The sequence below is a fragment of the Melanaphis sacchari genome, unplaced genomic scaffold (genome assembly GCF_002803265.2).
Source record: "Melanaphis sacchari strain LSU unplaced genomic scaffold, SCAv2.0 Contig110_pilon_pilon, whole genome shotgun sequence".
Lineage (NCBI taxonomy): Eukaryota > Metazoa > Arthropoda > Insecta > Hemiptera > Aphididae > Melanaphis > Melanaphis sacchari.
In genome coordinates, this window is record NW_020270425.1 from 1,062,659 (window position 1) to 1,078,394 (window position 15,736).

The following is a 15,736-nucleotide window of genomic DNA, read 5'->3' on the forward strand; positions in this document are numbered from 1 at the left end:
TTATCCCTTTATCATAATCAATACCCGTAAATAATAATGTTCTGCGTAGTATACAAATAATAATATTATTTATACAGAATGATTCCTCAACCACACTAAATCCCATTTTTTTCTCTCTTAAATTGTAATTGTATTAAAATTTCAATTTTTGAATTTTTAATTATTTTTGAGGACTACGTTTTTAACTAATTAAATATTTCTTACCATTTAAGGAACGTTCTGAGGCAATACAAACTTTATTTTTTCAATTAAAAACCAACATGTTTTATTATAAAGAAATTATATTTTGATTAGTTAAATAACTCGAAAACTAATAGGTAGTTCGAATTTTGAGTTAGATACTTTGAAATTTACAAAAAAAAAAAATGATATGCAAAGAAATTTATCACCACAAAACATTTATTGATAATGGTATAATAAATGCTAGAATTTTAAAATATAATCCTTACGTGTACTTAAAAGATTCATAATCTAAGTTTGAATACGTATATTTATCATCAAAGGAAAACACGTGGGTAAGCAATGAATATGCTTAGTGAATCACTCTGTACTTATATATTTTTTTGGAAGATAACTCTCCACGAATATCTATATCACCTATACCATCACAGTCTGTTCTCGAAATGGTATATATTTTATTATTATAATACTGCTTAACCTAGACTATGACAAAAAAAAAATCCTACCGTATTTATAGAATGTATATACTTACACAAATTCTAACAATTAACGTTCCAAAACCCGAAAGCCAAAAGAGGAAATTTAAAGCTATGTTGAAATTATATTATATTCTGAAAGGATGTTTCTTTTTATAACCATTATGCGGTGCTTTGTTTAGAAAAACGAATGCATGATCACAGACCACCATACCTATTATAGCGTTTTAAAATACAGAAATCATCTCTTACAATGTATAATAATATTATTATGTATCCACGTATCTCACCATAGCAACATACCCAAATCTTTTGAAATAAAAACAAAAAACTCAATTGCAATGAACACCACTTATAGTATGTACTATGTAGTATATACATATTTTGTTCAAATATGTCACCACAAAAAAAAACTATTCAGTTTTGCTGAGTAAAAAGTCTAATTCTTTTAAATTATTAAACAACAAACTTAAACTACCTACGCATTATTATATTTTAGAATATTTGGTTTAATTATGAAAGGAATACAATCAAAAATATTATCTACTGAATATTTTATTATTGTTACATGTTGTTAATATTTTATATGTGTGCTCACTGAAATAGTAATTTTTCTTCGGCTTTGTTTAGGAAATGACTACTGCTAATTACCCACTAGTTACTTACAAAATCACAGTGTTTTATCGATCGTTTCACATTTCCCTGCAGTAGTTGACAATCACAAAGATTGTTAAACTGTTGTTCACATATATAATCTTTATGTGCATATCTATGCACTATAATCTTCTAAATCAACGATTCTGAACTTGTAGTCCGCGGCTCCTATCCGGGATCCGCGGCAGACTTAACATATAAATATATAATATACGTTATACGTGACATGAGTGCATTACTACGTTGTTGTTGGATTCTTATTAAAATTATAAATGTGTATGTTTTATAATGCCTACTTGTGTAATTTTAAATATAAAATAATCATTATGTTTCCGCACTTAATAAAGAATGACAGTTTATATTTTTTATTTTAATTTTTTTTTTTCACTATTGAATTATTTCATATTATATAGATACGGTGTATCTTTGCATTTGATAATTGACATATACGTATTATATTGGTAACGTGAATGAAAAAAAAAAATTAAACTCTCGTCTACGAAAGTAACGACCTAGTCTGCCTGTATTCATCCGATACTGCAGAGTACATACCTACTCAAACACATTCGTTCGTATTGTTTCCAATGCTCTCGAAACTTGTACTGTGATCTTGATTACATCCGCTATATCACTATTGTACACACGTTAAATATTACAGACGTGTTGAAATTATCCTAAAAAAAAAATTCCCAATTACCACTGTATGAGTTATTTTCCGCGTGCATACAATTTTCTAAAGTACCTACCTTTAAAAAAAATATATATATATATAAAAATAATAATAATTATTATTATTGTATGTAGGTATACAGGACGTTTCACCGCTCTTGTTCTCATTAATAACTTTTGTTCTGTTTTAAGTGTTTTCTAAAGAAGGTATTTTTAAATCATTACCCCCTTTATTTACAGAGATTTTTATAAAGCGGATATCGTTGAAACGAGACAAACGTGTATATACGAGAATATAATATAGTAGTGACGAGAACAAACGCAATGAAACACCTCGTATAATACATACATATTGTATAATTGAGTAAAAAATAAAAACCACGCACACATACGATGGATACTTAAAAACTATACAATAAAAAAAAAATTAAACAACTTACAGAACAGCATAGTCGATCGGCGCACGCGCGGTACTGCGATATGAGATCCCTGTTCCGATTGTCAAGCAGTACGAACATATATATATATATATATATATATATACGTTGTCCGATGACGATCTCGTTACCTACGTCAACAGGAAAATTAGAGGAAAAAATACGTATTTAATTATGAATAATTTTGCAATTCACATTAAAATACGTATTTTTGTGGATTTCAAGAGTTTTCAACTCGTTATTATACACGTACAGAGTGATTCCGCTAAGCGTGCTCATCCCGCTTTTTTCTTTAATAATGAATTTATTCAAATTTCGATTTTTGGTACTTGTAAATACTGAAATTTGTTCTACCATTTGCGGAGTGTCCTTTGGTTAAGTACCAATTTATTTTTACAAATAAGAACTATCTTTTTTTCTTCATCAATTATTAATCACATTGTTAAATGAAAAATATTAGTAATTATTCGTAATATCAATTTATCAACATTATTTTATAATTTATAAAAAATATTCACTGAGTTTGATGAATACTTGATACAATATTATTAAATCTACTTCATATTTTTGTAACCAGTTTTATGGAGTGTATAATATTATAATGTATACACCATTTTAGTAACTCAGAAACTATTTACCTTAATCTTGATTTTTAAAAGTCAAATGCTCAACAAAAAAAATCAACCGTTCAATAAATTACAATGAAAAATGTTGGTTGTTATTGAGAAAAACATTTTTATCACCACATGAGACTTCAATTAAATGTCATAAAAATATAAATGATTGGAAATATGGCCTTAGTATACTTCATAATGCCAAAAATCAGAATTTGAATTAATTATTTAATAAAGAAAAAAAATGAAGAAAAACGTGCTTCGTAAATCACTCCGTAATTTATTGTACACTACACTGGTATTGTATTATATTGAAACCTGTAACGGAAAATGACTGGCGCCGTTCTTTCTTTAGTTTTTACTTTATTTACTCGAAGACGTTTCCCATTGCACAACACATTGTTGTACTGCACACTATTAACTAGGTATTGTGTAATACACACGCATGCCAGTTCGACGTTGCTTTTAAATGCGATTCAACGTGAAGTTAGTTAGAATTTATGACCTCTCGTCGACGGAACACACACCGCGACTTGACGAATTTTGCTCATGCACGTGCTGTACTATATTATATTATATTATATGCTGTGCGTCGTATTATTTTGACGACTCATTTCATTCGTTCTGTCGTGTAATGTTGTTTCCTTTGGGTTTACGATTATGACGTATATTCGCGTATATAATGGTATTTTGGTTTTTATCTATTCTCTTTATCACTATCGATGTTGACGCCATTTTCTGTATTTGCTGTGTCTCTAACCCCCTCCTCCTTCACACCATTCACAAAAAAAACTTGTGACGTTTTTAACTCTGATTTCCAACAACAATAATAACATACCACAACGACCAATAAGATACATGTACCTACACTTGTACATTTTAAAAGACAAATTTTAATGAGTCTATGACGTTTAAATTAAAATGACGAGTATTAAACATTTTTAGTACAATCAAAAAAAGACAAAACGAAGAATCTAAATCTGTTTTTAAAATTTTTATCGCGTATTTATAAATCGTTCATAACGCGTTAGAATGAAAATAGGTCTTTTCAGCAGCAAAGATAATCCATTTCTAAACCCTTTTAATATGATACGAAACACGAGCATCATTTTTACAACAAAAATAACGATATTTAAAATAATTTAAAATAATAGGTACAAAGTTTTCAATCAACGTAGACGATAGATACACAAAAAGTAAACCCATATAAGTAATTAATAATTATAAGTAGAATTATAATATTACTAAATAGGTACCATACGAAATACATTTTAATAATCCGAGTGATAAATAATGTGTGGTTTAATATTAATTCCACTCTGCATTTATACTTTAGTGCCTGTGTTATTATTACGAGTGCTTTGGATTAGGCTTGGTTAATTGTCAAAAATATACAACTTGGCCACGGTGTGGGTATAGGTCACCGTGAGCTTTTTTTCGGCCATTTTTCAGTAAATTATGAATTATGATGATATTATTATGTGTGGTTGTCTGATGGTTATTTTTTAATTCGACAAAGCGATAGCTCGGCCAAGCACCTTCGTCACCGACACTGTCAGACTAAAACGCTTTCAAATCAAAAAAGGCTTTATGTATACTTTACGCTGTTATTTAAACAAATGACGCGCGTGCACGCTCACATATATGTATGTGTGTATATGACGTATGATATATCTTTATATTACAGACATGAAGTACCGGTGACCAACGATCCAATCACAATCGTGCACATGGACGACGACATCGTGGTTGTCAACAAACCCGCGAGCATTCCGGTAACTAGATTTGTGTAGTATAATTACATCGCCAAAACCACCAAACTGTCTTAAAACTGCGGTGATTTATTTTGGGTCCAGTCATATTATGTCGTACGAGAATAATAAATTAGTTGCAATATTATTAACAACCGTGACGTTGTTTTTCGAAGTAAAAAAATTGTTTGACCACCGATCTGATCGATTTATTTTTATTCGGTTTTAAACATGCGCAAGCACTAAGATCAACTAGGCGGTAACGAAAAAACCATCTCTATAATAATTTTGCAGTAATGTTAATGTTTTTTTTTTTTCCAAATCAATTTTAAACTTTTCGAATTGAATATAATTATTTTGTTTATCATCTACTAACCAATAATACTGACTCAATTCCACCCCAGTTTCTGTACTATAACAGCACGTCATAATATCATTACAACTGCGGCGTCGCGTAGTATAATATAAAATAACTATATTATCGTTACGTCGTCCGGCAGGTTCATCCGTGCGGTCGTTATCGGCACAATACGGTGGTGTTCGTGTTGGCCAAGGAGCACAATCTGAGAAACCTCAGGACCATACACCGTCTGGACCGGTTGACCAGCGGTCTGTTGATGTTTGGCCGGACACCCCGATACGCCCGCATCATGGAGGCACAAATCCGCAACAGACAGGTGAACAAACAGTACGTGTGCCGGGTCGAAGGAAGATTTCCCGAGTGAGTATTCGTTTTAGTTGTTATGCTAAAAATACAAATACGCAGTTGTAAAATGCGCCTATCACTGGCATAAATATATAGAACTGCAGGTTTGAAATGATATACACGTTGTCGTTTTCGTGGTAAATATTGTAATTAATTATAATAACCTTAAAAAAACTCTTATGTTGTGTTTACTCTCTAGTATATGGTAACGAGTGCTAATCAATAAATACATGCCGTTGCGAAAATCGGTATAAATATATGTAATATATATTTTATGATTAATAATAATATATAATATTATGTGATGAACGAAAATTCGTTCTGGGTGATTTCAATTTGTTTCTTATACATTTTAAAACGTGATTTAAAATTACAAACTATGCTATGAAGAAAAATCAATGTATTCTTTTTTTATAATGGAAAAAATTAGGTCATCATTCAACATCGGATATTAATATATATATATACATAAAATAAAGAGCATTTTCAAAGATTTTGGATAAAAAAAACATATATACGTATTTTAAAATTAATAGCGCTTTGATCAGTGTCACTGAGGAGTGACTGTATTTTTAAAAATAATTATGATTTATTTATAAGTCTTAAAATAACTATTGAGTTTTAATTTAGTTAATTTCTCATTAATAAATTGTCAGTTCTAAAAGAGTTTATGTCTAAATCATTAAGATGCTATTTATTATAAAACGTTACTCAGCTTTTAAATTTGTAAGCATAAAAAAAAGATTACGATTTTTAGTATTACATACAAGATAATATGATAGTACATATTTATTCATTTTAAAATTGTGACTTATAATTATATGATTATTTACAGTTTGATCTACTCTCGAGATAAAATTACCTAATAGTATTCCAAAAAAAAATTTTAAAATGAAATACAATTTTTTAATTTTTAGTTTTTAGAAATACTTATATATGAGTATGCAGTGTTAAATTAAAAGTTAACTTGTATATACAGCTTAAACTTTTAGAAATAAATTGGTAAAATTATCTTTTTAACATAAAATTTAAAATTGGTAGGTTTATATCATGTCATAAAACTATATAGTGCCCTTTAGGTACTCATCGTATTCGTGTATATAATGAGTAAAGACATTTTCTTTTTTGTGGTCTATTATTATTATAATCATGTCGGCCCCAATGATGTGTCCCGTAGCGTATTGCTGGAGGCCACAGTATAATAATATATTTTTATATAATATTACCCGTCGCGTTATGTAATTTAGACAAACGATCGAGTGCAATCATCCCATCGAAGTGGTCAGCTACAAGATAGGCGTGTGCAAAGTATCCAACAAGGGTAAAAACTGCTCGACTACATTCCAATTGGTGGGCTACAACGAGAAGACCAACATCAGTGTGGTCTTGTGCTTCCCACACTCGGGACGCATGCACCAGATCAGGGTACACCTTCAATACTTAGGTAAAACTTTTATGACTGTTAACTTTAATGTTACATACTGTAAAAAATATATTAATAATATTATATTTATACGAAACACTATTTCCATCCAAAATGCCTGAGCAATACACGTATAAGTCGTTCTTCGACACAATGACATCACTGAATCGTCAAATCGTTTCACGGTTTAAAATTATAGACTTGATTAGCAATGCATATAATATCATATATAAATCATTTTTCTATCATACCGATTATACCGATCAAACTAAAAAATATTTAATTTCCACTTTTTGAAATTTTAGCATTAAAGCTCCCCTAAATTTAATTTTATAACATCTCAAAATTTAAAAATGTGTCACATTTGTTGAATGGACATAAAATAAACGCGTTTAAGGCCGGAAAGACGTTAAATTAAATAAATGGCTCGGATGTTATGCAATATCGATGGATGTTGAACTCCCGTATAGCATGGTTCGCACTCTTCGCATATTGACCATATTAAACTCCTGAAAAACGGATCACTTGTAATCCTCTGTATATTACATTGTGTGTTTATACCTGTAATACGCAGGCTTCCCCGTGAAGAACGATCCACTATACAACCACATAGTGTTCGGCCCAGAAAAAGGCCGCGGTGGCGTTATCGGCAAGTCGGATGAACAACTGATTCACGATTTGATAAATATCCACAACGCTGAAAACTGGTTGGGCATGGACGGTGACTCGGAACTGATGCCGATATTGAAGGATGTAGACGTTGTTGAAGAAGGAAAAAAATCACCTCCAGGTAAGCAGGGCGTATTAATACACATAATGTGCACAAACGATTTAACAACTATTTGTAAAAGGAAATATTTCTTTAAATTAAGAATTACATTTTCATTTGTGCAATATATTATATTTTTAAATTGGTCGTTGTTCTTCATAGCATTCAACCGCTATTCGTACCAATACTGTCATTTTTAATAATTTAATATGTAATGATATGCTCACATATCATTGTTTATTACATATACATAAAATTCAATTAAATAAATTAACGGTCAAGTTGTCGCACGCAGATTAAACCCTACAAACATCCTTTTGCCACTGACGAAAGAAAACAATTTATATTATATGATCACAAAGGAATTGACACATGAGTTGTGACAATATCTCGAAAAGCGTGTGAACCAATTTCGTTAGCCAGCGGAGGCGGGCCATGGTACAATGAAGCTCTCTGTCGTATAGAAGAAAGACTATTTCTTCGAAAAAACGCTGAGTCCTTTTTTTTATGATGGCATGGTCTGCGACTCTGGCTGGCTCGACCACGTCTTCTCCCCGCAGTGCACGAGCACCAGCCAAAACCACGAGTGCACGAGCACCAGCCAAGCCACGAGTGCGCGAGCACCAGCCAAGTCACGAGTGCATGAGCACCGGCCAAACTATCGAGTGCATGAGCACCGACAAAAATTACGAGTGCGGGCGCACCAGACAAGCGAGCAGGAGCTTTTTCCCAAAACCACCATACGACATACACACAAGACTGCGAGCGACAACTGGACTTCTTTCTTTTTCTAATTCAAATCAGTGTTGTTTTTCTTATTTAAACATAAGTTTTCCTTAAATCGTATTGTAACTTGTGTCACCTTATACCTTTCTCCGAGGAACGTATTATAAGTATTCACTGCGGCGAATCAGGTAAGGTGCATGTCTAAAATACTAATTGTTAGTACAGGTTATGTTACTATCTAATTTGTGTAATGGTGTATTTGATCACATTCTTGAATCACGATCTCGAGAACCCTCCGAAGAACGGGAGGAAGGTAATAACACGAGAACAAGTATACTCAATATTTATTAATACCGGACTTACATACAAGGCTTGTGTCCCTTGTGTCAGTCCGGCCACATCATACTTATAACTCTCATCGCACCATTTTAATATTTTTATATTTATACGTTAGCTAAGTCTTTTTTGTGTTATTACAAATATTATTATTACGCTAACACAAATGTTTTAATATATTCGATATTGATTTAAAATAACAAAATTATAAGCAAAAAAAAAAATTTAGTGTTAATTATTATTATTTTAATAGCCACTAACGATATTAAGCATATTATTATTTCAAATTTGATAATTTATTTAAATACTTAAGGTATTATGTACAAAAAACACGTGTAATGTACTGTACAAGTATCGATGAATTCATAAATAAATCTAACACAACTTTGTTTTCAATATGCTTTAACACATAATACGTATATTAATATGCATAATAATAAAGTGTTTGCCCTGTACATCGTTCATTGGGTAATATTGCTTGAATTTCATTTACAATTTTCGCAATCGCCGATTATTACTTATTGTGCTTTATAATAATAATATTTTAATATATTTTTAAACGCAATTTTTTCTGCAAAAATTATTTCAACCTACTGTATTACTAATAATAATATCAATAAACATAACATAATAAATGCTTAGTGATATAGGCTAATAAACCGTCTCCGCTCAGAATTTTTTTTCGTCTACAATGGTATATCATTGAATTAAAACTTAACACATCTATAACGGTGTCATTTACCATATAGCAAACCGGTTCCTCTTGCCCAACTTTTTTATATTTTATTTCAATAAATTCATGGGGGAATCAACTTGTAAACGATTTTTTTTAAACATGCGTTCATTATGTGTCAGCAACAGATAATAACGTAAAGTCGTGGAATCTATTTTATATGCGTTAATACCTACCTAGTTATAAAAATATTTATTTTTTTTTTAGTGTTTAGCACGTACTTTGTAAAACCCTATCATAAACTATTTGTTCGTCAACAAGTTGTCCCATTCATCGCAGGCAGTTATTGGTATTTTTTATTACTATCACCCGGACGAATCTATTGGCAAAGTTTTTTAAACCATCATGCTGAACTGTATTACTGGTTTTGGATAATTTCCAAGACCGTGTGAAACAGCAACACGTATTTTAGTCATTTTCATACAAAGAAAAAATTTAAAACCTTATTACGCGATAAAAAAAAAAAAAAAATGGTAAAATTCGAAAGCGTAAACTTGAATCACAATTTTAATTTTAATTTTTATGAATGATTTCGTTGATTAAATCCACTGCGGTGTGTATTATGCATTTATGCATAATATTACTTGATTATGCAATTAAAAGACGACTTTTGAAAATAAAATAATTGAAACGATTGCATTTACTTAGTATAGTTTATAAAATACAAAAATATGTAAAATATATTGCAAACAAAAAATTAAATAATGATACGATACCTTTTGCGTAACCGTTTGTTAATTTTTATTATAATAATAATATTATTAAACACAATATAGTTGAATTATTAAAAAACGGCGCTTCGTATAGATAATATAATTACGTCCGCGTGTATAATAACAAATTCATTAACTGGTCCACTACTACAATATTATTATTATAATATCAGGTACAATATTTTACACAATAATCACTTTTTTATACATCCATCACATATCATTCTATATCCTCAAATCATAATAATTTGAACATGATATTAACCGTTATTTTATAATATAATTAGTATAATTCAACGATGCAAACCAATGATAGTATCCAGTTGTGCCCGTTGGTAATAAATTCAATCATTTATGAAACCATCACTCATCATAATTGCAATCAATTTTATTATTTGTCATAAAATTTCAATACCACAAATTAAATGCATACCTTAATAAGACAAATATTTAGTTAACCTATTTAAATTTATTTGTATGTATAAAATTACATCACTGCTTAACTATTTACCTTAATATTTACTAACACAGTCGACCGATTCAGAAATACTAAAACCATGATATATTTTTCAAACTATATAATAATTAATACATGTATTCGTTAATATATATACTATAGAATATTTTATTTTATTACAAAAACAAAATTCCATCACTACTCAAAGCAAAAATTCATTATTATACTATACTCTTTAAATATAATATGTTTAATCTACAACGAAACAAAATATATATACTATATATTTATATGGTTGATTAAAATCATTTTAGTTTTCAAAACTATACTGAAAAAATCCTTTAATTTAAAAATGGATATAACACAATACACATAGTATATTTCATTATTTCTTAGTTGTGCTTTCGTATCTTTGCTTCTATTATTGCGATCCTTGAAAATACCCAGGTTTATATATGAACGAAGTCTCTTGAGAAAATGGCTTAGCGCAGTTTCATTATTATTACTATTTGGATTTAAAATCGTAGTCTTATGTAGAATAATTCTTGTTATTGTAAGATCAACCCTAATGTCTCATACATTTTAAATAATGGATAAATGTTTATTTTATGGTAAAATTAAAACATTTAATATTAAATAACTATACAAATATAAAAAATTTCAAAAATAATTGTTTTAAATACATTTTTAAGCTCATAAAAAGAACTATTCGTATCATATTATCCATGTAGGTATCTATGTATATTTGAAAAAATATCAGCTAACATAGATCAACTTTTATTAAATCTTTGAACTATTTTTTTAAATTATCAATTTCATAATTTAATTATACATTTATTATTATTATCAAAAACTAATCAGAATTAGACTGTACAAAAAAAAATTAATTAATTCAGTTTTAAACACAAATTAATATTTACAAAACCTTAAAATCACGTACATATCAGAATTTTGGAGGTTATTTTTGATTTTTCAGAAAGAACTATATCATATATATATATATGATGTATCCTAAGAAATGTATACTAGATGTACCTAACGCTGATAGTAAGCATTTCATCCCAATTTTAATAAAAAAACTCATACAACAATTATGGAATCAATGGAATATAAGTGATCATTTTTGAAACGATAAAATGAGAAAATAAATAATAGAAAACGATTTTGAAACAAATTGTTCTATTTATTTATTTTTTTATTTTTTTTGATCGCGTATTTATTACATAATATATTACAAGTTTCTAACTACTTCTAACCACTAAAATATTTCTCAATAATATCTATTTGTTAAGTATAATATAATGTATGGTAAATTAATTTTCAATTATTTATTTCATTAATAATCACAAATTTTATAAATGCTATTACCTACCTACTTTAATTAGACTGTACCTACAGACTACATTTATTATAATTTATACTCTAATCAATTTTTTATTACATTGATTTCTATGAAATTATATTTATCATCATTGAAATACATAAAAAAATAAATACTTTATACCTAGGTACCAACAACAACAATAATAATGTCATTACTTTAAAATAAAGTAATAGGATTGTGAATAATTGTATAAAATACAATATTAATTGCGGTGATTTTTATATTATGTTATTTTTTACAAGATTTCAAGAAGAACGACTCGGTGGTGGAACAACATCAGTTGCAAATAAAGGGCAAACAAACTAATAAGCTACAGTTTCAATACGATAATGCACTGAACGTATCCACGCAGACAGGACAAGACGTACCGGACATGGATTTCGACGCGGAAAAGCTTACGCACGACCCTCATTGCTACGAGTGCCGGGTGAAATTTAGGGATCCGAAACCAAAAGACCTCATCATGTACTTGCACGCTTGGAAATACAGCGTAAGTATTTAATTCAACAATAATCTATACGTAGGTATACCGTTATTATTGTTGTATCGAATCAGTCGAATCGTCATCGCGTAATGGAATTAGAAACCAAACGGTATTTGGGACGTGAGCTGATTACGAAAATACTCAATAATAACAATATTTTAGTAGCCACCAAAATAGGATTATATAATAGGTATAACAGATCGATTTCATTCTTTTTAAATAATAATTATCTCTAAAATAAAATCGTTTTCTATAGGTATGCTGTATTAAAATTGTTGTTTTGGCTTACAAATGAATTATTAATGTTGCAAAAAAATAGTATTATACAAATACCATTAAAATAAATTATTTTTGTGTTTAATTCTAATTGCTTACATTTTAGAGTGCAACTACAATATTTATTAAAAAAATAATTATTAAAATTTCATATAAATTATTCAAATTTTATTTAAATAATGAATAATCCATAATATTGTGCTTAATTTACTTAGTTTATTATCCTATATATTATATTCGGAAAAAACATAATATTTGAAAAATTATAAGATAATTATGAACTATTATTATTAAGTATATGAATTTATATCCAATGCTTCATACTAAAAATATAATTATCGTTACTATAGTCTTCAATCGTACTAGAAAATAAAAAATTATTTTAGATTAATATTATAATAACAACCGATGCATTAAACCAAATCTAAAGAGGAAGAACTTACTCATACAAAGTTTAAGCTTTGTACGTCTGAGTACCTATTTGAAATAATATTATTATAATTATTAAGTGTAAGACGAAATACGACATTATGCATAGATTAATACTATTACGCATAAAGAATAATATAAAAAAATCTAACACACTAGCACTGATAATTTAAATAGAATAAACATACAAACTTATATAAAAAACAAATATTAGAAGTAATCGTTATCTTTCGATGCTTTGAAATATATTTATGTATCAAGTACAAGATTCAGCTGACATTTTGTTTAGAAATTTGATAGGTATATTTAGATAATTTTAAAAATATTTTTTCAGAACATGGTAGCCATACTCCACTTTTTACGAATTATTAAGTCATTGTATATTATTGATTAGTTAAATTCACCAATATATATTATTTTAATTTTTATCAAAACCCGCTCGACGCCATCGGCGAAAGGTTTTTTCCATTCATCAATAGCGCACCCAGAAGAGTGGACCTCAAGTCCAGACCCCCTTTTAACTATTATCGTAAAATCAAATTTATTAAATTAAATCAAAATGTAGATCAAGATTTGATATTTTATTGGTGACATGTCGAACATGGTGTAGGTTATATTATGATTACCGGTTGTCATTAACCAATTAATTTTTTCATAAAAGTTTCAACTTTTAATTATCACTATCAATTATCAGTATATATTACAATATAAATTATAAATCAATAATCATATATTTTCTCTATTAATGTTGTGTTATAAGGTTATGTTCTCAATACCCGTTTGTTTTTGAGTTGTGATTGTATTTTTTCCAACGTAAATAATACTATTCAACCAGTGATATTTCTTTTCAAATTCAACACTTGCTTCAGATTGAGATGAACAAAATATTATTCTGAGTATTTCGTTTTAACCGATAGTACGTTTGATATAAAACTATTTAACTAAAATATCTTTACATCGTTTTAAAATAATATAATTTAATGCACAATTTTGATAATGTTGATATCGTACAGTTTTTCAATATTATTTTTCAATATTTATTTAATAATATGTTAAAATATTCAGTTGTATTTATTAAGAAATAAATAGAAAGATAAAAAAGATACAGAAAAACTGTAACTAAATTTTATTTTAAATACATTTTTATAGACTTTTTGGACTCCCCTTCCCCTTAAATAAATTCGGTTACGCCTCTGCCTATATCATTATAATAGCGTGCATATTAAAATTTAATAATCGCATTAAATTGTATTAACAATTCTTTAGACATTACATTTTATGGTAATAAATTCTCATTACTGTTACGATATAAATAACACCTAACTCTAAATTATAAAATATGAAGTGTCATTAAAAATATTTCGTAATGAATATTTACACTGTTAATCACATTAATGTCGATCATATTTTTCATAATAATTGTAAGGCGGTCTTAAGTGTTTCTCATTACTTAATCTTGTATTTTCAATTTATTTTACCTTTAACCTTTCTACAGAAATATTATTTTGCAAATTAAATAATTGGATCGTTTTAAATTTTATTCTACACCATAAATGTGTGCCCATATTTTTGATAAGTTAATTATGAGGTTATTTTATAATAATAGTGTACTATATTATGTTACCAGGCAAAATAATTTATTATAAAAAAGTACATCATAGTTTAAAATGATTTCAAATAATTATTTAATAATAAACGATAACTGAACAAAATAAATTCATCATATTCCTTAATGCAATATTGTGTTTATTGCGTATGATGACATTGTAGATATCATAATATAATATGATCATAATAATACTGTATACATAATGACGAAAAAACGATTCTCTACAACGTATAGAGTAAAAACATAAACTGAAAACTCGATTAAAGGATTTGATTGAAAAAAAAGCCTTGTTTTTAACACGGATAGTAAATAGTTACCTATAGGTAAGCTATACTTATAACAATAAAATTGTGTCCCCTGTAAATTGTATCTACTGTTGTTTGTGAATATATGAAACAGACGGTAGAAGTAAGTACTTAAATACCATCATATATAGGTACCCATATGCAAACTGACAAAGGCAATTCTAATAAGCCAGTATGGTTAATATTGGTATCCGCAGTTCCCTATTCTATACAGACAACGTGGCATTTCAGTAACGGGAATCCATTATTGTATACATTGTACCTACATATTATAATAATATGCACATTGTGCACGTGTAAACGCATAGTATATTTTACTTCCGGATCCTTAGATTCGTTAGGTTTCTTGCACATATCAAATACGACGACTGATGCAGTGCAAATTCAATAGTCGCCCGATATTGCATTTAAACTCGCACACTTTTTCCCCTACCCTGCCACAATCCGAAATTAAATTTGCACACAACGGCAACGTATACAACGTGTCACGCGTATAACTCAGTACCTATACCATAACACTATACATAACGTACGTATACACTTGAAACGATTCGAATAGAAAATTTACGATGCGTAAATACGATACATAAGCCACGGTTGTAATA

General features: G+C 28.6%; 1 protein-coding gene across 3 annotated transcripts in view; it reads left to right on the forward strand.

Annotated features, from left to right (window-relative positions):
• Positions 1–15,736, forward strand: part of LOC112603744 (RNA pseudouridylate synthase domain-containing protein 2-like) — a 397,666-nt gene that overhangs the window by 380,197 nt on the left and 1,733 nt on the right. For all 3 annotated transcript variants that reach the window (XM_025352469.1, XM_025352470.1, XM_025352471.1), the window contains 5 exons: positions 4,718–4,805; positions 5,282–5,502; positions 6,735–6,931; positions 7,485–7,700; positions 12,271–12,518. In XM_025352469.1, the coding sequence (XP_025208254.1) occupies positions 4,718–4,805; positions 5,282–5,502; positions 6,735–6,931; positions 7,485–7,700; positions 12,271–12,518 (970 nt within the window). The remainder of the gene's footprint in view (positions 1–4,717; positions 4,806–5,281; positions 5,503–6,734; positions 6,932–7,484; positions 7,701–12,270; positions 12,519–15,736) is intronic.